The sequence below is a fragment of the Mytilus trossulus genome, chromosome 1 (assembly GCF_036588685.1).
Source record: "Mytilus trossulus isolate FHL-02 chromosome 1, PNRI_Mtr1.1.1.hap1, whole genome shotgun sequence".
NCBI classification, from domain to species: Eukaryota; Metazoa; Mollusca; class Bivalvia; order Mytilida; family Mytilidae; genus Mytilus; species Mytilus trossulus.
Genome location: NC_086373.1, coordinates 17,016,202 through 17,043,632, shown reverse-complemented (window position 1 = coordinate 17,043,632; position 27,431 = coordinate 17,016,202). Strand labels below are relative to the sequence as shown.

Here is a 27,431-nt window from a genome sequence, read left to right as displayed (position 1 = left end):
TAGTGTAATATTTCATTTAGTCATTGTTGCTGAAGTTTTACCGGATTGCGAAATTGATTACCATAAACAATCAACACAGAGCACGTAGAAAACTTTTTTTTTTATTAGAGCCTTGATATTTTATATTTTTTAATTTTTCATGAGTTTCCATTTGTGAGGCCCCTGGGGGGGGGGGGGGGGGGGGGGTGTCCTAGTAATCACATAATCACCATTTTTTTGCCAATATAATCACATAATCATTAAATATAAGCTTATCTTTAGTAATCAAATAATCATAAACTAAAAATACAGTCCTAGGTAATCAAATAATCATGAAATATTTGGCTTAATAATCAAATAATCATTAAAAAAACGGCCAAGTAATCACATAATCAAAAACCACATGAGGGCCCTCATTTGTTAATTAAACTTTCCTCAACAGTTATTATACGATTTGGTGCATTTATTAAGTTCTAAAGCATCAGTTATTTCTATACACATCAACTCTGTGTTTGTTTGTGTTCATTCAGCACGGGTTTTCCTTTGCGATTGCGCTGTGTAGATGTCTAAGTAGGGATTTCAAATATCACTGAAGAGACATGTATTGTCGAAATGCGCATTGCAGGAAAATTGGTATCGTTTATGTTCTTTCTAACGAGAAGTTACGTAGTAAATGTCACTGCATAGGGAATGTATCGAGGAACACAATAGCTCAATAGTAGTAAGATTATGAAGATTTTAAAAATAGAATGGCTATTCTTTTGCAAGAAAGATCGTGTACACTTGTTTTTATATTAAAACTTAGCCAGTCAAATATATCAAACCGTTTCACTTATAAGTATTTGAAGTTGCTGTGTCTTTTGAAATATTTCGTACACACTACCACTTAAATAGAGATTACCTTACGCACTCAGTCGTGAGTTTCTATCGAAATCAATTATTAAAAACATAAAAAAATATACTTGATAATACAATGAAATATTAGCTGGTGGTCATTCTATGATAATTTTTATGATTTTCTATGAAATACAGTTTGTAAGAAATAAGTAAACTTTATGATTGTCTGCCATGAGTAAGATATCATATACAGTGGATATTACTTTATGATTGTCGTAATCAGCTTGGAGACTGTGATTTATGATTGTCGTAATCGGCTAGGAGATTGTGAACCAGTAGATCCACTTTCCTCTTTTTCTTCTAATGATTTTGTCATTCTTGCTACTAGATGTTCGCTCGGTGATTCTCTTATCGACTGTGCCGTTTCCGATGAGGATCTCAGAATACTAATTTGGGGTGCTCGGGTTGTTTTGGACCGATTACTCTGTTCGACTTTGGAATTATTTTGTTCTCCTGCATAACGCTCTGTTTCAACCGAGGAGTGTCGCGTTTGTTTTGATAGAGGAGGTCTTTTTCTTGAAGATTGAGTGGCAAAGAGATCTTTCGTTCCTAGATTATTTGATGACGACCTAAAAAATGACACTGTTTTATCCATGTTTTGACTTGCTGAAGTGTCGTTGTTATATCCAACTTCTTTTGTTATCTGATGTTGGATATCTTGGGATGCTCTTAGGATACCAGATTGATTCTCTGCCATCCCTTCCTTACGTAGTCTTTCATAACATAAGATTTTTTCCGACGACGATTTCCTTCTTTTCGTAGTACTATTTCTTTTCATTCCTTGCAATTTAACTAACATAGGCTCATTTCTAATGTTAGAAACAGAGTGATTAAGATTTTCAATAGAAGGCCTACGCTCCAAGATCTCATCAAGACAATCTTGTATTATGTCCTTTGTGCTTTGGGATAAATTTTCTAGTGTGTACGGACAACCATTTAATGCACATGGCTTACAATTATCGATGAATTCCGAAAGAAGTTGCTGACGTTGATCTTTAAACGCTTGTCCCACTAAAATCTCAAATACTAAGAGGCCAAAAGCATAAATGTCCGCACATGCAACATACAGATCGCCATTTAGAACTTCTGGACTGAGATAAACGAAGTCTCCCGCAAGTACTCTATCCTTATCTACTGGTAATGGAGCTACCCTTGGCTGGCATGCTCCACAGAGTTTAACAACATGATTGTCGTCGATCTAAAAGGAAACAATATACCTCGGTTATTACTATTGCTATTGGAGACATGCGGTATTGTTTAATAATAGGTATCAGTCAGCATCTGATTAAATAGGTTTTGTCATTTTGAAATGTAACAATCGAAAAATAATATCTTTATTATAACCTGATTAAGTTTTTATTCTTTTATATGAGTGGTACAAATTAAGAGGTAACCACACGTTTCTTTTATATTCGTTTTGCTGAAAAGATCAAAGTCAAATCTCCTGTACCAAATCAGGAATATGGCCATTGTTATATTATAGTTCGTTTCTGTGTGTGTTACATTTTAACGTTGCGTCGTTTGTTTTCTGTTATTTTTTAGTGTAAATTCACATTGCGATAAGACGTGTCACGGTACTTGTCTATCCCAAATTCATGTATTTGGTTTTGATGTTATATTTGTTATTCTCGTGAGATTTTGTCTGATGCTTGGTCCGTTTCTGTGTGTGTTAAGTTTTAGTGTTGTGTCAGACCTGATCAACACTAAGTATACAATTAATTTTGGGGCCCTTTATAGCTTATTGTTCGGTATGAACCAAGGCTCTGTGTTGCAGGCCATACATTGACCTATAATGGTTTACTTTTATAAAACTGCTATTTGGATGGAGAGTTGTCTCATTGGCACTCACACCACATCTTCCTATATCAAACTAACTTGATAAAAAAAATAATATATCTTAAGTATGCATATTTACCGCAATTGTATTCTGATTCAGTTCCATGTGGACCATTTTCTTTCTGTGTATGTATTCAAGGCCGTATAGAACTTCGTGTAATATTCTTGGTACATCTTCCTTAAAATTCATAAATCTGCTTCTTATGAACCTACTCAGAGGTCTAAGATGTCCATGAAACACAAAAGCTGGTGTTGGGTGATCTGAGTTCTGGATTCCTAACAATTCTGCGACATTTTCATTCTTTAGAAGCCTGAAATTATTAAATAATTAATTTCCTAGATGTAAAAAAAATAAACAGGGTTTGAAAATAAACTCATCATAAATACCAGGACTAAATTTTGTATATATGTTAGACGCGCGTTTCGTCTACAAAAGACTAATCAGTGACGCTCGAATCCAAAAAGTTAAAAAGGCCAAATAAAGTACGAAGTTGAAGAGCATTGAATACCAAAATTCCAAAAAGTTTTGCCAAATCAAGCTAAGGTAATCTATGCCTGAGGTAGAAAAGCCTTAGTATTTCATAAATTCTTAATTTTGTAAACAGTTAATTTATAAATATAACCATATCATATGATAATTCATGTCAGCACAACAAGTGCCGATTACTGGGCTGGTGATACCCTCGGGAAAATAAATCTCCATCAGCAGTGGCATCGATCCAGTGGTTGTAAATAAACTCATCATAGATAACAAGACTAAATTTTGTCTTATTATCTCTCAAATAATCATTTTGAAATAAGGAATGTTTCTCCCTGGTGCATAGCTCTCATTCTTTGCTTTGATTTGGCTTTACTTTCTTGTCCTTTTCGGATACATGAGCTCTTTAAATACTGTATTAAATAAAATAGATGGTTTTCTGTTAATTTTCGATTTTTATATCCAGTCTGCAAGGTGTCACATTTTTTTGGTGTCTCAGTGTCCGTCAATGCTAAAACAAAAGTTTTAAAATAATTTCCTTTGATAACGATTTGTTGATAAAGTAAGCCACAGTATCTGTATTTCAAGCAAATAAACTCATCATAGATACCAAGACTAAATTTTGTATATACGCTAGACGCGCGTTCCGTCTACAAAAGTCACACCAGTGACGCTCGCATCCAAAAAAAGTTAAAAAGGCCAAATAAATTATGTAGTTTAAGAGCATTGAGGACCAAAATTCCTAAAAGTTTTTCCAAATCCAGCTAAGGTAATCTATGCCTGAGGTAGAAAAGCCTTAGTTTTTCAAAAATTCTTAATTTTGTAAACAGATAATTAATAAATATAACCATTTCATATTATAATCCATGTCAGCACAAAAAGCGCTGACTACTGGGCTGGTGATACCCTCGGGGAAATAAATCTCCATCAGCAGTGGCATCGACCCAGTGGTTGTAAATAAACTCATCATAGATACCAAGACTAAATTTTGTATATGTATTTTTATTATCTCTCAAACAATCACTTTGTAATAAGGAATTTTTCTCCCTGGTGCATAGCTTTCATTCTTTGCTTTGATCTGGCTTTACTTTCTTGGCCTTTTCGTATACATGAGCTCTTTAAATACTGTATTAGATAAAATAGATGGTTTTCTGTTAATTTTCGATTTTAATATCCAGTCTGCAATGGGTCACATTGTACTATACATACAAATATATACTATTTAAAATATTTTTAAAGACAAAAGTTTGTTCCTGTGATAAATTGACCGACTGATTAGTTTTGTGTAACTATGTTAATACTTACCTTAATTTAGCGACTTCTGAATCTGTATTTTCTATTCTGGCATTTGTTAGATAGATCCTTATAGTCACTGGTTCTTCTTTGTTGTTAGCCATTAGAATACCATTCTGTTGTGCAGACCATAGACTTCTTGGAATAACCTTCTGGTTCCATAATGCTGTAGATGATGCAATACTTTCAAGCATTTGAGAAACATCGAACGGAACTGATGATCGTCCTTCACCAAGTGCTGGAGAAATTATTTGAATGTCATCAACACCAAAGTCATTCACAAAAATGTAACCTTCGCCATAGTCTGTTACCGTTCGCTTAAGGTGCTCTAAGTTTTCCATCATTCGTTCATACACTTCGCGAGACGATGAACCCTCCTTTCGGCACATGGCGATGTGGTCCATATTTTTCTGGTTTGTTTCCACCATGGCGGGAATTTTCCTCTCGATATCCTTAAGAAAGTCTTTTGGTTCTTTCATAAATTCACTTATCACTATTCTAAGATGATCCTCCTGTTTAACATTTAAGAAATTTTCAAGGGTCTTTTCCGACCTCCTTTTTGCCCAAGTTATTGGATCCCGACGATACTCTTTGAGTTTCCCTTCATTAAGTTTGTCATTAACAAAACCGCTAAATCTTTGTCCAGCTTTTCCAAATGGTTTCAACATTCTGTTAACAAGTTTAACTGGTAGGGCTATTTTTGACATTTGCATTTGAACTGCACCGATTGGGATAGAGTATCTTCTGCTTTGTTTTGATTTCGGACAGATTGAATCTTCAGATGTTATGCTTCCTGCGTCTGACTGCATATCATCCTCAATATCTTGCAGTTCATCTTCCAGGATATTTAATCTAAATTGAATGGATCTCTCGACATTTTCTCTTACATTTTTGATTTTTCCTTGTTCATCTTCCCAGTTCTCTAGTTCTCTTGAAATCCTTGCTACTGTCAAATCTTCCATGTTTGCCTTCAAATCCTCGATTTGTTTGAAGGCCTCAACCACCGGCAATTCATTTTCAATCCACGAAGTGATTGCCATCCTAGTTTTTGGTAACTGCAAGTACGTGCCAAATTCTTCGCAAATTTCATCAGTTTCTTCTTGTATTTGCTTTCTGAGTTCGTTTATAGTAAGTTCAGATTTCATTTTAAGAGTGTTTAGTTTATCCCAAACACTTCTCATCTTTGATTCTAAGTCTTTTTCTGAATTGTCAATTCTATGCACTATTGTTTTCAAATGGTGAACGCTTCTCTTCAAAACAGTTTCAAGCCATCTAAATGATATAAAAAAAGTAATTCTAACTAGTTTTTAATGAATGGTCTTATCTGTATGACGCTAATTTTGAGAAAAGTTAAGAGTAAACAGTTCATAATTAATATAATTTTTAACTTTTTTTGGATTCGAGCGTCACTGATGAGTCTTTTGAAGACGAAACGCGCGTCTGGCGTATATACTGAAATTAGTCCTGATATCTATGATGAGTTTATTTACATCATTTCTGTTTAAACTGCATATATAACTATATATTCCACCATCATCAACATTCGTGAATCTTTGTTTGGAAATGTGTAGATTGTGGTCTTAACCGGGTTCACAAAAAATTGACAATGGGAATATACAAAACAAACGGACATCCAGTTGTAACAATACACACACTGTCTCCAGGGGCAAGTTGTACAAAAATGATTTGATGTACGACAATTCGGCTTTATAAGTGACACTTATAATGCACTTCTTATATACAGCTACTTAAACGACGAAAATGATAATTACTTTGTACAGCACTTTAAATAAACTCGTCATCTATTGTGGTGCCTACTTCAAACCTAAGATTAAGCTATAAAGTTAAAGTATTTGGGAGTCCTCCATATATCAGTGTAGATATTAACATTTGTTTGATGCATGTATATCAGTAGCAGATGATATGATTATAGTTATCAAATATACCAGGATTATAATCCAATTTATCAACTTTAAAAACAGGCCAATGATGTGGATCAATAATACTTGGAATTCCTTTATTTTCGTGGGTACCAATTTTCGTGGATTGTTGAAAACTTGCATATTTGTGGATATTTGATTCGTGGTTTGGGTTTTTGTGTAGAAAATTTGTATTTCGTTGAACATTTAAATTTGTGGTTCCCCTGTACGAAATCCATAAATATTATAACATATATGTATATTAGTTCAAAATTCCACTCTTTTGTATAATGAAATGAAGTGAAATACAAGTACTCACTTATAGGTAGAGAGAACACGGATATCCATTGCTTTATTGTACACGTTTCTGATATTATCCAGAAGTTGTTTTAAATTATCAACAATGAAGTCTGGGTCAATGTCAGACTCGATCTTTGCTTTAAAGGCCGAAAACTTCATCAGTTGAGATTCTTTCATATTCGGCCATATTGATTTCAGTCTGTTATATGCATGACTAAATACTGTCTCAGTTTGGTCTTCTGCGATTTGATCCCAAAAATTACAAACAAAAAGAGCACACGTGGATTCAAATGGTAACATTCCCCTTTCTGTCTTCTGCTTTTCTGTCTCCAAAATTACTTTCATAAGTCCTATAAGCTGTCGAATGAAAAATCTAATATTAATTTCTTGGTTTATACTACAAAGATATTTTGCTAGATGATCTTCATACTTTCTTGTCTTTAAAACTTTGCCTCAAATCTAACTGATGTTATGCATATTTTTATATTTATGTAAATACCATTGTAACTTTTATGAAATTTGTAATAAGACACCAACATAGATCAAATCATATTACTGTATGTTGTTCAACCCTAGACAGTGAACTAAGTGGTTCCAAAGATCCTGAATTTGTTTTCAAACGCTTTCGATGTACGAGACATTACATACTTTGATTTAACCTTAATATCATATTCCCCCCAGCAATAGTCGTTTTGTTCTGATGACGGACTCATCTGCTATCTATACTATTAAACGAGAAGACCTCATTTTGGGTGTCGCTTCTCTTCTTTCCACAATAAATTAATCTTCATGCCTCTGTGTCCTATATGTACAGTGCATAATCGCATTTGTCATCCATTCATATGATTATCCAGATTGAGTTATTTTGGGAGAAAAACTAGAAAAAAGGTGTCAGACCACCAATTAAAAATCCCCATCTGTTCAACCAAATTTTGCAATTTTCATAGCTTTCTAAATACTTTACCTTAAGTTTAACTTCATAGAAACCAGGTATATCCTGATTTGTACATGTATCAGCATTCTACATGCCAATTTTCACCATACCTTTAAAGCCTTCTAACAAATTAACTGACCTTCAAACAGAGATACTCAAAAAAACAAACCTGGTTTTCTGGAAATCTAAAATTAGTATACTATGGAGCGCATTAATCTTCAATTTTTAATGCAAACTCATAGACAAGTAAGTTTTGGCTCAAAATTATCTAGATATATGTCTCTTTCACCAAAAGTTTCATTTCTGCATATTTGTTGGTTAGTTTAAGTAAACAAGGACATCAAAAGCACTATTTTGTGTCAGAGTAGGGCTACTTTTACATACGTTCTAAATTGGAGGGAGTAATTGGTGGTCTGACACCAAAAGGCGTCCGGATATGTTTCCGTCATTGGACGAAATTTTAAGTCAGATTAGCGTTCCGGTTTGCGTTTTCTGTATACTTTTAACATACATATATACTACCAATAAAGTGTATTTTCTGTCTGATATCCGTCATTGGATGAAATTTTAATTAAGATTAGACTTCCGGCTTGCGTTTATTGAATACTTTGAAACAAATACATATACTAGGAAAAAAGTAAAATCACAAAAATACTGAACTCAGAGGAAAATCAATACGGAAAGTCCATAATCACATGGCAAAATCAAATAACAAAACGCATCAAAAATGAATAGACAAGAACTGTCATATTCCTGACTTGGTACAGGCATTTTCAAATGTAGAAAATGGTGGATTAAACCTGGTTCTATAGCGCTAACCCTCTCTCTTTAATAACAGTCTCATCAAATTCCGTTATATTTACATGATGCGTTAAATAAACAGTCACAACCAATAAAATAGTCAAAATATGGGTACATCAGTCATCATCGCATAACAATTTTAAAAGGGACAATTTAACAGAACACAAAAACATCTATCTACGAACACATGGATTGACTTGAGTGTCTGACGTCATAAAATTTGTATACGTCACATAAATTTGTCGTTCAATGTGCATACAAACAGTTTTAAAATTTACATAGGCAATGTAAGCATACAGAGTTAAAAAATTAAAAGTATGTAAGAACAAATTACAGAAATAGACCGAGATTAAAACTAGTCCAAAAGTTATAGGTAGAATTTATGAGAATCCAAAAATAGTCATACATAAATAAAGTGTATTTTCTGTCTGATGCCATTTTCAAGTTTACTATCAACGGCGGTCACAGAGTTTATTAAATAGAGAGTGTCTGTATAATATATCAATGACTGAGAATTGAATTTAAAAGAAAATACACTTTATTTAGAAGCAGGACCTTTTCGGGACGTCGGGAACGGGTGTTTTTAAGGTTCATCATAACAAATGGACAAATATGGCCGTATTTTTACCTCAAAAACTACTCTGTGTACAGACTTACCTGTGCGGTTTGAAAAGTTTTAATGCCTAGCATCCACTAGATATATAAAAGTTAAATGCATTTTGTGTTTAAGAAAGATAAAATCTTTCTTGGTTTTTGCTGGGCATTTTTTTTCCTTTCTTCAGAAGGTGCAAAAATAAACAAACACCTGCATTACTTTGATACTGTCCACTCACTGACTCAGATAAACTCTTTAACTCACCTATAGTTCTGAAGATACCTGGTGTCTATGTCAATTAAGGACAATGAAAACAATACAAACCGGTTTTTTACCTGAGGGAGCATCTCATAGTTGTTCCACAACTTAGTCAATTTTCACACCTTTTGCATGAAGGAAAAAAAATGCCCATCAAAATGCAAAAGAGATTTTATCTTTCTGAAACACAAAATGGATTTAACTTTTTTATATCTAGTGGATGCTAGGCATTAAAACTTTTCCAACTTTACAGGTAAGTCTGCACTCAGAGTAATTTTTGGCATGTAAATACAGCCATATTTGTCCGTTTGTTATGATGAACCTTAAGATCGAGATTTCAGGATCGACCATTTCGGGATCCGAGATTTCTTTTTTCGAATTTCAGGATGTCGAGATATTTAATTTATATTAAATTCGGAACCTCGGGATTTCATGTTCTTAAAACCAGGATATCGGGATCAGGACCCCTCCGTCGGGAACGGGTGTTTTTAAGATCGAAATTTTAGGTTTGACCATTTCGGGATTCGAATTTCAGGATGTCGAGATATTCAATTTATATTAAATTCGGAACCTCGGGACTTCATCTTTTTAAGACCGGGATATCGGGATCAGGACCCCTCCCGGTGCGACCCCCCCTTTTATGAATGTTCATAATATACAGATAAGCGCTACAATTATCCATGTGTCATTAAAATTAATAGAAAACTAAAAAAAAAAAGCATTTCTTTTGTGGAAAAAGGAGGAGCCGGGCTAGAAAAAAAACAATTATCCTGTCCCAAATTACCTATGATTTTTGATACCTTTTCTGAAATTCTCCAATCATTAAGTTTTTTTTACAAAAAAAGAAGATGAGGTATGAATGCCAATGAGACAGCACTCTGCCGATACTGCATAGTCTGATATAAAAGTCCACAAAATGACAATGTAAAACAAAATACTAACAGCCTTATTTATTTACAAAAAATGAACGAAAAACAAATACAAAACACATAAACAAACGACAACCACTGAATTACAGGCCCCTGACTTGAATGTTCATAATATACAACATGTATGTTCATAATGGAATTAAAAGAAAACAAAAAAATAGGAATTTTGAAAATAAAGAAGGAGGGTTAAAAAAAAAACATTTCCCTGTTCCCAAGAACCTATTACTTCTGATACTTTTCCTGAAATTCACAAGTCAGTAAATCTTTTACAAAATTCTTCCTACAACACTTTTCATACTTTCAACCACGCTCTAAATGCCCGCGATTTCGCGGGTGTGTTCTAGTATATTATTAAATTGACTAAATCACGGATAAGGTATATGTAGCCCAGTTGGTACAGTCGATTGTAAAGCGTCATTTTTTAATATTACAAACGATCAAACCGTGCTTTCGTTTTACCAGGTGGTTTAAAAAAAATCTTACCCTGTCTTCATCAACTCCTCCAGCATTATCAGACTTGATGGCATATAGAAACCCATTTATCTGATTCTCATTAACAAAGTCTACGATAACTTTGTCCATTTCATCATTTTCTCCTATTCCTGGTGAGTCAACAACAACAAGTCCACACTGAAAGTAAAGCATAACAATAAAGGATGTTAGGTACTTTGCAAATAAAAGCAATGACTATTGCTTACGGTGTAACATTATCATTGTTTCCCCTCGAGTTCAAACTTTGCTGTCAGTCAGCTAAAACAACAGTTATAAGTAAAATATAATTTAGGTACTATAACAAGAAGCCAACATCTTTGGTCAGGAACAGTTATAATTCAGTATATGCCAGAAATAAATAGCATTGAAATTTAGAAACAATGACATAATCAGTATTAACAAATATGACTGTTTTATTAGATAAGCTTGTTCAGTTCAACTTTCCATCCTGATTTCCAGTACTCATACATATCAAATTAGTCAGTTTTTAATAAACTGTATTACATATTCTGATCAGATCTCGCAGCAAAGGAGTAGGTCCGGTAAAGGGCGATTTTGGGCTCAAATTTCAGGTTCATCTGACTAAAGACTTTGGACACTTTTAAACACTTAAGTGTCTATTTCAGTTGATTCAAGTAGTTTATATGAAATTTTTTAACTGTTTTAGTCATTCAAAACGCTCTGATTCAAGCTAAAATGTGAAAAATCTATCAAATATGCCCAAAAAAATCACTTTTCAGATGGTTTGTGTCAAAAAAGAAATTGGCCGTGTTCATCCTCAACCTTTATATATGTTATTTATTATCATAAAACACAAATAACATTTCAATTTAAAGGATGAACACACATGCGGCCACTTTCATTTAAGACGTCTAAAATTTAACTCAAAGGCTAAAATTGTATGATTTCAGTAATTTAGCATGACTCAATGATGCTAGTACCCGATATATGTGTATTGTATTGTCAAAACAGCCAATATTTATGAATCAGAGCATTCTACTTTCCAATCCAAAACTAGAAGTTTACATTTTAACAATTTTGTAAAACTGCTTATTTGGGATCAAAAAGGGGTCTTACTGCACCTACTCCGAATTCATATATAATATGCAAGATAAACACCATTAACTTACAACATCTGACTCTGTAAAAAGTGTTGTTTCCCCTAGAGTTAAAATGTTGCTGTCAAAAAGCTAAAACTACAGTTATATGTAAAATATAGTTTAGGCACTACAAAAAGTAGCTAAGAGTTTTTGATCAGGAACAGTAATAATGTTTGATCGTTGATATGCAAATGTTCATTACCTCTAGAATTTTAGCTGGTACATAAATTTTAACTTCTTTAATTAGGGTTGCCAGTTCCCGTTCAGAATCATCTTTAACAAATACGAATGGCTTCAGCTTTGTACATATTTCGCCGGCTGGGATGTTTCGGATTTTCTCAACTTTTCCATTCCTATATATTATTTTGGCTCGTCGTTGTTTATAATAACAAATTCGAGTAATAACAGATGTGCAGCTTCCAAAAAAGGTAGGAACCACTTCTTCGCCAAACATCAAATTCAAGATACTGGATTTGCCAGCGGAGGTTTCACCTGCAAAAACAGACTTTAAAGTTAAAATCGATGATAAAACTGATTTCCCTATACTTGCTAACAGATTTAATCAATATAATATTGAATGAGAAGTAAGATAGAAATGTTCTTTGTCTATTGTCTAAATAAAGCATACCCGACTAATTAAAGCAATCGAGGAATATGTCCTTTTCTTTTTATAACAAAAAGAAGTATATGCGGCAACATCACACTATGATAGACTTGATATAATACATATGTTTGCATGTTTCTGGAGAAGACTTGAAATCATATACACGATTGATGATCAAATCGAATATAACATGTATTATATGTTTTGAGAGATTGCAATAATATAGTAAATAAATTCTTATAATTTTTCCGGTTGATATCATAATCTGAGGATATGCTTTCTTTTTCTTTTTAAATTGCCTTCAGGTAAAAAAAAATTGTTCATGTTATCAATGAAATAAGATCTTCTTCACTAGGTCATATATAATAGAAATATCATGCGTCTAACCGAATAGTAAAATAATGTAACCACTTTCAGTGTCAACCTTTTCATTTTTGTCATTTTGTTTCATATATAATTGATATTAGTGATGTACTTGTAATTTGATATAAATACAAACCAGAAACTACGATAGTACAGTCGTCACGCTTTAAAGCTTCTAATTTATTGTTGATATCTAGATCTAAGTTTTGTATGGTTCCTTCTGATTTGAGGAAACCTTTGATTACAGCACTTCCGCGCCTCGATAACCCGTCTTTAGAATGTTCTGCTGGAACTGGACCTAGTCTGTCTCTTGTGTCCGTCAGAAGTTTTAACAGTTTCTCTCTTTTCTTTCTATTTTCTATCCTCATCGAGACCATTGAGTTTCCAACCTGAAGCAAATGATTTTAATAACATCATTGTAATCAAAATTATAGTAAACATATGTTTATGGCAAAACAACAAGACCAGGAAATAATAATTCAATTAAGGGAGCACTAGAGAAAATAATAACCAAGATATTTTTCGACTATCTTTTCACAACCTATTGAGACACTATTAATATCTGATTATATACCTAGCTACTGTTTCTGACACGAGGAATGATAAATAGATCTTAACATTCAAATAGAGCATATCAAGTTATACGATGATTTATATTATTTTCTAAAGTAACGATAGGTGACTATTTTACGAGGGTCAATATATTATATAAATAAAATACTTTACAAAGTAAAGTAAAGAGTATCAGTTTACTTTTCACAATCTTCAAGACTTCAATCAAGACTAGATAGAATAATTTAGATTTTGAGCGAAAAAGGGTATTTCCTAGCTCAACGTGCTCAATTTCTTTTTTTTGTCAAATAGAAAATACAAGGCGAACATGTTTGATCCGTTCTGATATCTTAGGGGTCATATGAGAAATTTGTTTATTGCTACGCAATATATTTAGGATCATCCTCATGTTTTTTTCATCATGTGATTACTTGGCCGTTTTTAATGTGAATATTGATCACCAGGCCAAAAATTTCATGATTTATTAATTATTTTATAATCTAGGACTGTATTTTTGATTATTGGTGTTTTTTTGTTAAAAAAATTAATTAATGATTATGTGATTATATTGGCAAAACCTTTGTTATTAAGTGATTACTTGGACACCCCCCATAAGGGGCCTCATTAAGAAGATAACTGTATTGTATTAAAAGTTCCGACGGCATCAATGAGTGATTTGATGTCGCGTTAGCGGAGCCAGTAAACGGCTATTTGCAACCACAAAATCACCAATTGATGCCGTCGATATCTCCATTCGAATAAACTTGCAGAAAACAACGTCAAATCATTTATGTTTAAAAATCAGTCGTACGTCGTTTGCGCATGCGAATACGTGTTTATCAAAATTGGTGATATCATCAAATCAAAATTAACGTTACAAACGATGTTACATTATCACTGTTATTAAAGAGATAATTCCAGTTACGATTATCTCTTTAATACCAGTGATTAGAATGATTATGAATGTTGATGGAATTGTGTTATTAAAATAAGATACAAGTGTAGTTTGCCATCACTTTTGCAATTTAACTAAATTTGAGACAGTATGAGAAGTACAAATAAAATATTCCTTTTTCAAACAAGGAAGCACATCTTCAGGATTTCTTCTTTTTTAATTCCCCTTTCGTGCTTATTTACTGAGTTGTTATGAATACATATAATCTCTTTAACACTATAACCAAAGAATAAAAATGGGGCCACAATCAACAAATTCAATGCAGAAGCTTTTTTCAATGTTACTGCATCACATACAATGAATAAATGAAGGAAGTCTTGTACAAAATGTAACTCATATGATAATGCAGGAATAGTTCAGAACGTACAATTTGCTTAATAAAGGCAACAGTAGTATACCGCTGTTCAATATTCATAAATCCATGGACAAAAAACAAAATCGGGGTAACAAACTAAAACCGAGGGAAACGCATTAAATATAAGAGAACAACGACACAACACCGAAACGCAACACACACAGAAACGGACCAAGCATCAGACAAAATACCACGTGAAAAACAAATATAACATCAAAACCAAATACATGAATTTGGGATAGACAAGTACCGTGCCACGTCTTATCTTAATATCTCAAAAATAAGAGAAAACAAACGACACAACGTTAAAATGCAACACACACAGAAACGAACAACAATACAACAATGGCCATCTTCCTGACTTGGTACAGGACATTTTTAAAGGGGAATAAAAATGGTGGGTTGAACCTGGTTGTGTGGCATGCCAAACCTCGCACTTTAATGGCAAAGTTAAATATAACATTGAAATGACAACATAATATTACAGGACTACAATACAAATAAAGAGGAGAACATATTAGACAAAGAAACACACAATTAATTGTTTTCCAACAAACATGCTAATGAAAAAAGTTTTCGTACCTGTCACTACAATACCAAAACAAAATTTCTTTTAATAATTATTTACTTAATTGTATAAGAGAGAAAACATGATTTTAAAAATATCCATATATGCTCGATTTGCTCAAATTTACTCTCAGATAGAGTTGAAATTATGCAAAACAAAATAAAGCTGTTATGCATGGCTTCATGGCAATTATGATATAAATATTTAAAAAATAGTGAAGATACCACACTGTCAAAGTATTGTTCTTTAACTGTCAATGTTCAACATATTTTACTAGTCAACACAAGACATGATAAAAGGCAATATATTTTCCATATCTTGATATAATGTGCACTGTAACAAGGTAACAATTGCCCAATTGGTCTAATATTTACAGAGAGTTATTTACTATTTACTCATCAAAAGCATTAAATTAAGGCAAATATGCAATTTTTGTTATTTCAAAAATCAAATTTTCTTCCAAATACTTAAAACCGATATATTGTACCTTAAAACTTTAAGCATTAAAATTGGTCTAACGTCTTTGCAGATATTTGAATACTTAATTCTTATTTTCGAAATAAATACCGATTGTGTCATAATTTTCCGCCTGATAAATGTGACCCCTGTGTTTAATAACGCGTTATTTTCTAACTTTCCTATTTGGTCTTATATATTAACTCGTATGCATAAAAAAAAAAATGAATTATTTTCTTTAGACAATTTAAAAGTTTTTCCTATCTGTTATTTTTTTTGATAAATTGGAGCTCAAACTTGTGTGTTGTTACTTTTGGTCTTCATTATTGTTCTGACAACCACTCGTAGAATGTAGAAATGTCTTATATATAGTTGCATGTGGAGATACATTGATCACAAATATACAATTTTTCCATTTTTATCAAAAGTAGATATAGAACACTAAATGACTAACACTACGAATCGTCTATAATGTTAGGTCTAGTCGGTTGATATAAACAAAATCAATATTTGTGAAGAAATGTGAATATAATTTTGAGAAGTCTTTTTATATCTTTTTATAAACTACATATACTTCTTAATCTGTTGCCCTTCATATTCGTGGGTAGTAGAGCCATGCATTATTAAACTGTGCTCCTTTCCAAATCTATCAAATTCATTTTAAAAAACCCTAAACCAGTAAGTTAGCGTTCAGGCTGAAAAGATTTCTACAATTTGATCCACAAATTATGTTACGACGGGACTTTCCCTTTTTATTTGAAGGAAAATACATGAAATACCTTAAACAATAACGAAATTTTACGCCCTTCAAGTTAATTAATAATAAAGTATAATAAAAAAAAAAAATTCTATTGATAGGAAATGTTAAGTTTGAACCTAATTAGTGTTTAATTAGAATTATAGTTCTAATTTGTTTGGCATATTTTGATATATATGAGTGGCTTTGTTAATATCAAAACGTATCGGTTCAGTAATAGTCAAAATTGCTGCAGAGGTGGAAATATAATCAGTCCGTCGATTTCGAATTAACACAACCTATAAATTAAAAACTGAAGGTTGATAGACAATGTTCAATAGAAATGAAAAGATATTTTTAGCATTTCAAGAAATAAGAACATCGCCGTGCAAGGTGAAAAAGTTTATTCAGTTAATTACACGATCAACAGATCTTTATGTGGAAGTAAGACATTCAAACTATTATTACTTCTAGTATTTCATACCGTTTTGTATTAAAAAATATTTCCCATTAGGCAAACTTATAAATTTTAATATTTTGATTGTTTGGTGAAATACAATCCATGTGAAATGAAATGAAATGAAATAAAATGCTTCTTTCTAAACTGAAAATTATTGACGTGCCAATAATTCTTGATTTTACAAATGTATGAAATTTGAAAATTTTAAATCAAATGTGTTGTAATCCTTTCAAATCTAAGATTGAGATGGTTATGAAATCTATTCTAGATCATAGCAGGATACAATACATATGCTTATCACAAACATTACTAATTTCTATTTCTGAATAGTTTAGAAAGATTGCCTAGTTTATCATTTATTCATTATTTAAGCTGTGACTATAACATGTCTATATAAGATATTCACAACAAGCGTATGCCGAACCAACTTCGAATACGAATGAGAAAAAGTAAAATTCACAAACATACTGAACTCTGAGGAAAATTCAAAACGAAATGTCCCTAACCAAATGGCAAAATCAAAATCAAAAGCTCAAACACATCAAACATACGGACAACAACTGTTATATATTTATAGACTTGGTACAGGGATTTTCCTATGTAAAAAGGTGGATAAATCCTGGTTTCATAGCTAGCAAAACCTTTAACTTGTATGACTGTCGCACCAAATTTAATATATTGACAACGAAGTGTGAACAGAAGATAGTCAGAATTAAGGGTGACAATCTCAAAATGATATTTTTGTAATAACAAATGTAGTATAAAACTGTTTCGGCATTTTTTTCCTGACGTTGATGCCTTCAGAGTGTTATCGTGACTTAATAACGTGAAAGTGGATTAAACTGTATATTAAAATATCTATTAGTATGTGAGTGAAATTTGTCATAAATTTCGTTTTATATCGAAATTGATAAAATTTATTTAGTTTATGGCATGAGTGACAGATTTTTATGTGAAATTACGACATTCAAACTATCATTAATTTTTCTTTATATATTTCATAACGTTTTGTATTCAGAAACATTTCTAATAAGGCAAATTTACTAATTTTAAGATTATGATTGTTTGGTGAAATACAAATCCATATGAAATACAACGAAAAACTTCTTTCTTAATGGAAAATTATTAGCGTGCCAATAATTCTTAATTTTACAAATGTTATAAATTTGAGACTTAAAAATCAGATGTGTTGTAATCCTTTCAAATTTAAGATTAAGGTGGTTTAAAAATCTATTCTAGACCATTGCAGGATACATATGCTAATCACACACATGACTAGTATCTCTTTCTGAATAGTTTTGAAAGATTGCCTATTTATCATATATTTTTTATTTAAGCTGTGCCAATACATGTCTATAAGATATTTAAGTGTATGCCGAATAAGCTCCAATCCAAATACTAAAAGGAAAAAACAGTTAGAACTAAAGGGGCAATATCAAAATGAAGTTTTGTAACATTAAATGTAGTATAAATAAATATGTAGTGTACCGCTATTCTAAAGACATAACTACAAGATAGCAACTGTATTTTCCTGACATGGCACAGGACATTTTAAGAAAAATATGGTTGGTTGAACCTGGTTGTTTGGCTAGCCAAAACTCGCGCTTTTATGGCAATGATAATACTTTTTCGGCGTTTATTTCAACGTTGATGCCTTCTAGTTGTGCTCGTGACTTTATAACATTTATATGTGTACCAATAACGTGAAAGTGGATAAAACTGTATTGAAATATGTCTTAGTGTTTCTTTTAATATCAAAATTTATCGGTTCAATAATAGTTGAGATTGCTGAAATACAATCAGTTTGTCAAGTTAGAATAAACACAACCTATTGGCACGACCTGCAGGTTGATAGGCAATGAATGGTCAAGTAGAAATAGAAAGATATTTTGAGCATTTCAAGAAAATAAAACATAGATATAAGAACATATGGTATGAGTGCATCTCTCCATTCAAGCCACAATTGATTAAAATAGACCATTATAGTTCAAATTACGGTCTTCAAAGGGAGCCTTGGCTCACACCGAACAGCAAGCTATAAAGGGCTCAAAAAATATTAGTGCAAAACCGTTCAAACGGGAAACCAAACGGTATATAGATATAGGAAGATGTGGTGTGAGTGCCAATGAGACAACTCTCCATCCAAATAACAGTTTAAAAAGTAAACCATTATAGGTTAAAGTACGGCCTTCAACACGGAGCCTTGGCTCACACCGAACAAAAAGCTATAAAGGGCCCCAAAATTACTAGTGTAAAACCATTCAAACGGGAAAACCAACGGTCTAATCTATATAAACAAAACGAGAAACGAGAAACACGTATATATTACTTAAACAAACGACAACTACTGAACATCAGATTCCTGACTTAGGACAGGAGCAAACATTTGCAGCGGGATTAAACGTTTTAATGGATACAAATCTTCTCCCTTTTTCTGAAACAATAGCATAACATCACAACATAGAAAAACACACGATAAAATATCAATTGGCAGACTTAACTCAATTAAAAAACGTATGGTTACACAATGAACGAATAAATTTGATCTGCGATATCTGAATACAAATGCACAGTTAATTAAATATTAGAGACAAACATTCATGACCAAAAAGCTAACACATAATCTATATATAAAAAACAGGAAACGAGAAACACTTAAGTACCACATAAACAAACTATTGAAGTCTGAACATCAAATTCTTCACTGTATAAGTGACATTTGCCATTAATTTCATTTTATATCGAAATTTTTAAATCTTATAATATTTAGTTCATTTAAAAAGTGACTGATCTCATATATGTGGAAGTACAAGATTCAAACTAAAATATTTTCTTTTGGGTATATATACATTTTGTCATAACTCTATATTTCCAAAAAGGCAAACATTATTTTTATTGTTTAAGAAGTACAAACCCTTTGCAAAAAAAATACTTAATCAAATGTAAATTATTAACGTGCCTATAAATCTTGTTTTTAAAGATGTATCAAATTTAAACTCTTATAAATCAAACATGTTATAATCCTTTCAATTTTAACAAAGAGGTGGTTTAAAAATCTATTTTTGAACATATGCTAGTCACAAACATTATCTCTTTCTGAATAGTGTAGAACAATTGCGAAGTAAATAATATATCTCTAGTATGTTATTATACATGTCTATATGATAATTGAAATAAGTTAATGCCGTACCAACTCCGACTCCTTTTACGAATAAGGAAAAAGTAAAATCACAAAAATATTTACCTCCGAGGAAGATTTATACCACTGTCCCAGGTTAGGGGGAGGGTTGGGATCCCGCTAACATGTTTAACCCCGCCACATTATTTATGTATGTGCCTGTCCCAAGTCAGGAGCCTGTATATTCAGTGGTTGTCGTTTGTTTATGTGTTACATATTTGTTTTTCGTTCATTTTTTTTTACATAAATAAGGCCGTTAGATTTCTGGTTTGAATTGTTTTACATTGTTATATCGGGCCTTTTATAGCTGACTATGCGGTATGGGCTTTGCTCATTGTTGAAGGCCGTAAGGTGACCTATAGTTGTTAATGTCTGTGCCATTTTGGTCTTTTGTGGATAGTTGTATCATTGGCAATCATACAACATCTTCTTTTTTATAGTATAACGGAAAGTCCTTGGCTAACCAAATGGCAAAATAAAAAGCTGAAAAATATCAAACAAACGGACGACAACTGTCATATGACTGACTTGCTACAGGCATTTCCCTCCGTAGAAAAAGGTGGACCAAACTTGGTTTTATAGCTAGCTAAACCTCTCTCTTGTAAGACAGTCGCATAAAATTGCATTATATTGACAATAAAGAGTGAATAAAAGACAGTTAGAATTAAGAATCATTCTCACAATGATATTTTTGTAATAACATATATTGTATAAAACTGTTTCGGCGTTTGTTTCTTACGTGAATGCCTGTAACGTGTTATCGTGACTTTTTAGCATTTAAGTGCACCAATAATGAGACAGCTGATAAAACTGTTATGAAAGCTTATATATATTTTCGTTTAAAAGGAGAAAAAGATTTTGTTTTGCATTTTTTTCATTTTCATTTTTTAAATGTTTTATATCTTTCTTTTCTTCATTTGTATCAACATGCTATCATTCAGTTTTCTTTCTTATAACATAATAGTGACCTTTCGGTGAAGATTATACTTACAAAAATATTAGAGTAAAGACTGAAATTTGAAAAAGTAGGTTGACCGATAATACTTTTGATATCATATTGAAAATATTAATAAACGTTGGAAAGGACATGGTTTATGAATGTTAACCAATACATTGATCGGAATATTTGTATTTTATAATCTCAACCTCTGGGGGCCCCCGTTATTCTCCTTTTGCTAAGTTAAGTTATAAGGTTCACCGTTAATTATGTCGTGTAGTGACCTTTTAACAATTTAACAAGCGGAATTCCAACAGTTTACATGTATTGACACCTTATCTTGATCAAAATATATATGCATAATTATGTAATTTGCTTTAGTTGTCGTTACACTCCCAATTATGCCTCTACTGAAACCTTGATCGAACAAGAAAAATGTTCTGACCTTTTACGAAAAGAAACTATGTGGTAAATTGAGGTTTACAGTGTGAATGTGCAATTACTGTAAAACATTTAGCCATGAAGTTCTATTTAGTTACACATAATCAAACTTGTTTTGAATTGACAGCTGTACAGAGAAAGCCTCCATTTGAAAATAGTTTTGATTCCAAGATTTATAAAATAATAACGATATCTTGTCAAGAGAATTTTCGAGTTAAAAAGAATGTTTTCTTATCTTCATCAAACAGTTCCATTGTATGAATATTTCCGGACTATCTTGTCCATTTACTGAAAAACAAGCTTATAGACAATTGGTTTACATATGAATAGATATCAGAAGATGTGGTATGAGTGTCAATGAGATAACTCTCCAGCCAAGTCACAATTTGTATAAAATGTAAAACATTATAGGTAAAAGTACTGTCTTCAACACGCAGCCTTTACTTACAACAAACAGAAAGCTAGATATAAAGGGCCCCCAAAATGACTAGTATAAAACCATCCAAACAGTAAAACCAAAGGTCTAATCTATATAAAAAAAAAAGAAAAACGAAAAACACTTATCGACCACATCAACAAATGACAACTACTCGACAACAGATTCCTGACCTATACTATTAGGAAAAGGTGCAAACAAATGCAGCTGGTTTACACGTAGCATGATTTTCGATTTCGTGGACTAGTATCTAGGATCAGCAGTGCCAATGAAAAAGGTTTGCGACGATGAACAAATGCAACGTGTTGTGGAGTTAAACAATCAATAGATCTCAAATAGTTAGCATTGGGGAGTGGGAGTTTTAACGACGTTATATTAGTAAAACAGCTGTAATTTTCCTTATAAATCATGTAGGTCGATAGGCACCTGTATAGTTGATAGTAATATGTATGATACAGTAACTATAAATGCAGATGATAAGTAATACTGCGGTATCAGATGCATGTTTGACCAAGTAGTTAGGAGGAAAGTATGAGAGCATAGTGTCGTTGAAAAACATTCATTATAACCAGACTTCATAAAAATAAAAAATAAAAGATTTTTGTTCGTTTAAATTCAAGTGGTAAATAGTTCATACATATTTAAGACGAAACACTAATCAATAAATACCACAGGTTGTTTCTTAAACAATTTGGATGGGACGGGAAATGTAGTCTATCAGTGCAAAAAAGTATGTTGGAATATAGGAAAATTTGTTGCAAGGTTCTTTAACGTACATAGAAATTTTGTGAATTTAGGTATTTGAACGGGGATTCGACTTTGACATCTTCATTCTTACAGCAGTGGTGGCAGCGTTTTTCATCATCCCGAAAAGCCCAACCTACAACAAGGTTGGTAATGGCTCTGAACGAGCTTTCAATAGCAGCAGTAATATGATATGTACTTTGTGTCTTTTGTGCTTTGTTAGGGTTTTCTTGTGCATTGTAGCAATCTGATAAAGCCCCTTTCGACTGGTTTTTTATTGTTTGTTCTGATGTTAACTGTTACAATCCAGTTTCAGGTAGGAGCCAGTAATTATGTTTAGCCTGTGTCTCCTTGTATGGAGTCAGGGGCCTGTCATTTGGTCTCAAGTAGAAAGTTGTCTCATTGGCAATCAAACCATATCTTCTCCATTTTTATATCGATATATTTTTCTTTTGTTACTGTCTTTTTGACGTTTGTCCAAAGAGCGAGCAGATAACAGTCGAAGTATTTACAGTGTCATGAGGATTGTATGAATGCATTTTGGTGTATACATATAATGATCATTATATAATTGCAAATAGAGATACCACTTGACATAATTATACAGAAAATAGTTCATTACATTATTTACAATAATCATAACTTACCACATCTATGTAATTGGGTTGACCTTCACATTTGTTGTAGAAAAGTATAAGCCTTGTTTTCATATCTTCTATGTCGTCAAGACCGCCTAAATCTATACCCATCGTGTAAGCAATTTCAAAAATATCGCCATAGTCGTCTGCCTCTACAATGCTCTCGCGCGAAATAGCAAATGTCTGCGCTCTCTCTGGTCCAGGTCTATACGTTTTGGTATTGTCATCATCCGGCGCCAAAGCCATTTTCCCTTCTTAATTTGTCTAAAGAAAATAAAGAAAATCCATATACATACTAGACACCCATCTTTAGTTGTAGGACGACATTTTTAAAGTTCCGGGTATCGTCTAGTTGTGTGTATAGAATGTTTAAATCTTTATGCATGGTGGTTCACAAAGACGTTTGGTTTACAATTTCAAGTTAGTATTGTTGACAATTATATTATGCAAATATACCGTAGTAGCTCATTATATTTGAAGACACACATCAAGTTTATTGAATATACACACCTACATAGATTTTGATCACTTCCTAGTATAGATAGTTCTTTGGATTTATTTTACAGTCACCATTAATGAATGATTTTAACGAAAATAATTGCTGATATTTCATGACAGGGCAAAAGTTAACTAATTACTGCACATGTTTAATTGTGAATTTCATTTCAAACAAAATGTTTTAAATGGCGACTACACATGCTATTTTAGAATATGATAACGTTATCTCGTCTTTAGAAATGGTTCCATTTCGTCCTTGTAAACGACGAATAAAGAGATCTGTATAGATTTGGTGATTGTTTGTGTTTTAACATGTATTTGTTTTGACGGTCCAGGCATTTTATGAAGCATATAAAGCGATTAAAATCAACTGCAACAAATAGCATTTTAAAAAGAAAATATCCATTGATTCGTGTGTCTTGTCAATAAAATACTTATGACAATAGAAAATGTTTATCCAAATTTAGGAGAGTATATCGCTAAATTTTGGATTTTTAAACACTATTTGGTTATAATTTGTTGTTGTTGATTAAAAGCTGCATATAATTGTGAAACAATAATCTAGTTTACAAGTGTATTCACAAAATAGACAGTACAAAAGACGACACAATTTATTTAGAGATCTAAATCCTGATAAATTGAAAAAGACATACCTTAAGCAGTTTAGAGTTATGAAAATTTGCTTGAAAGATTCCAAGAAGGTTAGCAAATATACCGCTTTCGGAAAAGATTCTATCGATCCTAAATTTAAAATCCGTAAAATCAGGTCTCAGTTATGACATGAAATTTAAATCATAGTGACATAACAATAAACATTCATAAAATCGAAATTCTAAGAACAGTGACAACAAAGAAAACAAAACGAAATCAATGGTTGAACGAATTCATGGCTCTTTACAAACAATATCCTTGAACGAGATGAGTACCAACGGGTTTTATGGTGCGTATCTTCTCACTTTTATGGACTGACTGAAAATTGACAAGACCAACAAAAATCAAACACAAAGCACAGATAACAGGTGAGGGAGAATCTATGAGACGCAATGAACCCAACACCAACAACCACTCATATCAATAAACCCTGAGTAAATTAGACCGTTGTCGTTTTATATTCCTTTATTTTCCTGTCGATTTCAAGATCAACCATTTATCAAAATCTTTTCTGTTATGAAATGGTATGGCATTTTGCTTAATGAAGTGGAACATCAGTGACCGCGATCGTTTTAAATCTGTACCGATCGAATATTTTGTCAAGTCATTAAAAGATGCATGGCTTATTATTTACCCATGAAGTATCCAATGCTTTTCTAATTTGTAGGCGAAGACGAACGTGGTGCGTCTACATAAGAATAACCAGTTTCCCTCAATAACCAAAAAAATGTGCAATTTCGGTGAACACATTTTGTCCATTCGTTTTTGATGCGTTTTGTTATTTGATTTTGCCATGTGATTATGGACTTTCATAATTGATTTTCCTCTGAGTTCAGTTTTTTTGTGATTTTGCTTTTTAATATTAAACACTGACAACACCCGATTCCTGGCAATTGCTGCAGAGTTTTAATAAGAATTGGCAGGTGTCTTCAGTTTTATCAAAAAGAAGTCGACATCCAAAAGGGTTAAAGTAAATTGTAGAGAGATGATGCATTGTAAATTGTGTACATAAATGTGAACACATAACTTCTTTTGAAACTAAACTATGGGGTAAGTATAATCCGTTGGATTTTTTCTACGTTAGTTACACGACGGGTGCCACATGTGGAGCAGGATCTACTTGACCTTCCGGAGCACTTGATATCACCCCTTAGTTTTTGGTGGGGTTCGTGTTGCTTAGTCTTTAGTTTTCTATGTTCTGTCTTCTGTACTATTATTTGTCTGTTTGTCTTTTTGATTTTAGCCATAGCGTTGTCAGTTTATTTCGTATCTATGAAGTTTACTCTACCTCTGGTATCTTTCGTCCCCTTTTTAGATTTGTCAAGGAATAATAGAATTGAATCAGACTTTATTCACATGCATGTTTTTATCTGTAAGCAGTTGGATGTAAGTCTCAGAGGTTTTCAACGTATCTGTGTCTTTGTACATTCTGATAATACTAGAAGATACACTCAAATTGAAAATCTTCATTCTAACTGTTTATAAGAAAATACTTGACACCATCTATGCATTTACCTTGCAAGCAATTAATCAATTTAAACAGAATGTCCTATTTCATGATATCTTCACATTTAACGTATAGGGCTACACAAAAATATGCATATCTAACCATTCAAGTGTATTGTGACAAATGTAAGTATACCTTGCATGCTTTCTTTCAATTGACTTACAAATTAATGTACTAGTATATTGCCAAGCATAACGTTTAGGTAATTTAGTTACAAACAAACGGCCCTTTGTCAATAAAGTCTTATTTAGTATTTCTGTCAAATTTATATATTTTTTTTATTTTTGTTTAAGTCTTATTTTATTTTCTCTTAAACAGATTATCGAAACTGATACCAACATCGTGAATATTAAGGACCTTTTAAAAATTATAGCTAACGCTGGCAGGTACAGTAAGTTAAGACCTTACGTTTAAAATTCCTTATAAATGTATTTGAACGTCTCGTTTTTCGTTGTAATAAAATACGTTATAAATCATACTTGATAATACATTATCGGGTACGTCCCCACTGAATATATTCATTCTGATATAAGAAGGGAACAATTCTTTGATATTTTTTTCACAATAATATGCACTACAAAGTTGATTAAAATTTTAGTGACAAATGAGAGGCAAACTGAATACAAACTAATAAGTTGAAAATAAATTGACAATATCATATCATAAAAGAAAAGACTAAATGACAAACAAAAGGATACAAACACAACATAGAAACCTAAAGACTGAGCAACACGAACCCCGTCTAATATAAAAAAGAAGATGTGGCATGATTGCCAATGAGACAACTATCCACAAAAGACCAAAATGACACAGACATTAACAACTATAGTTCACCGTACGGCCTTCAACAGTTGGCAAAGCCCATACCGCATAGTCAGCTATAACAGGCCCCGATAAGACAATGTAAAACAACTCAAACGAGAAAACTTACGGCATTATTTATGGAGAAAATGAAGACCGGTTGTAATATCAAGTGCTTTAAAAGACATTTTCTGATTCTCCTATTATCTAAATAATTCATCAACATGACTATGTATACTGCACTTGTTCTACTTGAGCAGTCAAAATGCGTTGACCGTATAGTTCTATGTCATATACAGTCACTGACCTGATATTATTTTTTTTCATGAGTATTTAAATAGAAATTGCCAAAATTATAATTATAATTATGCATACGACCTATTCAACCTATTCATGTTTCCAATGTAAACAACGACTCAAACTTATTTCTTTTACATTTTTTAGAGAAAAAACCCCATATTTCTCTAAAATATTTTTGGTTTGCAAAAACACTATATAATTATTTTTTATTCTGATTGTTGATATTTTAGTTAATTCTCAAACAAACTTGTTCATCATCGATTGCAGGTTAAGCAGGTAGATGTGCATTCCATTGTGCAGTACATTTCTCCGCCTGCATGCTATGAGGCCTTTTTATAAAAGGGGGAAGTTTCCTAATATTTAAATCAAGTAATAACACACATAACACAACAACAATTGAAAAGTACTCTTTTAGATTGCAGTATAAAAACAATAGTAGT

The 27,431-nt window shown here is 32.3% G+C and overlaps 1 protein-coding gene across 2 annotated transcripts; it reads right to left on the bottom strand.

Moving 5' to 3' along the window:
- Positions 1–208: 208 nt before the first annotated feature.
- On the bottom strand, positions 209–24,618 carry LOC134717092 (uncharacterized). 2 transcript variants are annotated; one of them, XM_063579959.1, is made up of 9 exons: positions 24,386–24,618; positions 23,244–23,498; positions 12,915–13,167; positions 12,014–12,303; positions 10,703–10,849; positions 6,722–7,059; positions 4,496–5,755; positions 2,792–3,023; positions 209–2,074 (listed from the first exon to the last, which is right to left on the bottom strand). In XM_063579959.1, exons 2-9 carry the CDS (start codon positions 23,478–23,480, stop codon positions 1,115–1,117), a joined length of 3,717 nt encoding a protein of 1,238 aa, XP_063436029.1. In that variant the 5' UTR covers positions 23,481–23,498; positions 24,386–24,618; the 3' UTR covers positions 209–1,114. The 2 variants fall into 2 exon arrangements, with proteins under 2 accessions (XP_063436029.1, XP_063436028.1); XM_063579958.1 differs by lacking the exon at positions 24,386–24,618 and having other exon boundaries at positions 23,244–23,733.
- Between the last annotated feature and the right edge of the window lie 2,813 nt (positions 24,619–27,431).

Excerpts from the sequence above, each read along its gene's own strand:
- LOC134717092 (XM_063579959.1), bottom strand. The coding sequence starts at position 23,480 with ATGGCTTTGGCGCCGGATGATGACAATACCAAAACGTATAGACCTGGA. Across the intron at positions 10,850-12,013 it reads TACCAGCTAAAATTCTAGAG|TGTGGACTTGTTGTTGTTGA; the intron begins GTAATGAACATT and ends CTTTACTTTCAG. Across the intron at positions 5,756-6,721 it reads CGTGTTCTCTCTACCTATAA|ATGGCTTGAAACTGTTTTGA; the intron begins GTGAGTACTTGT and ends TATATCATTTAG.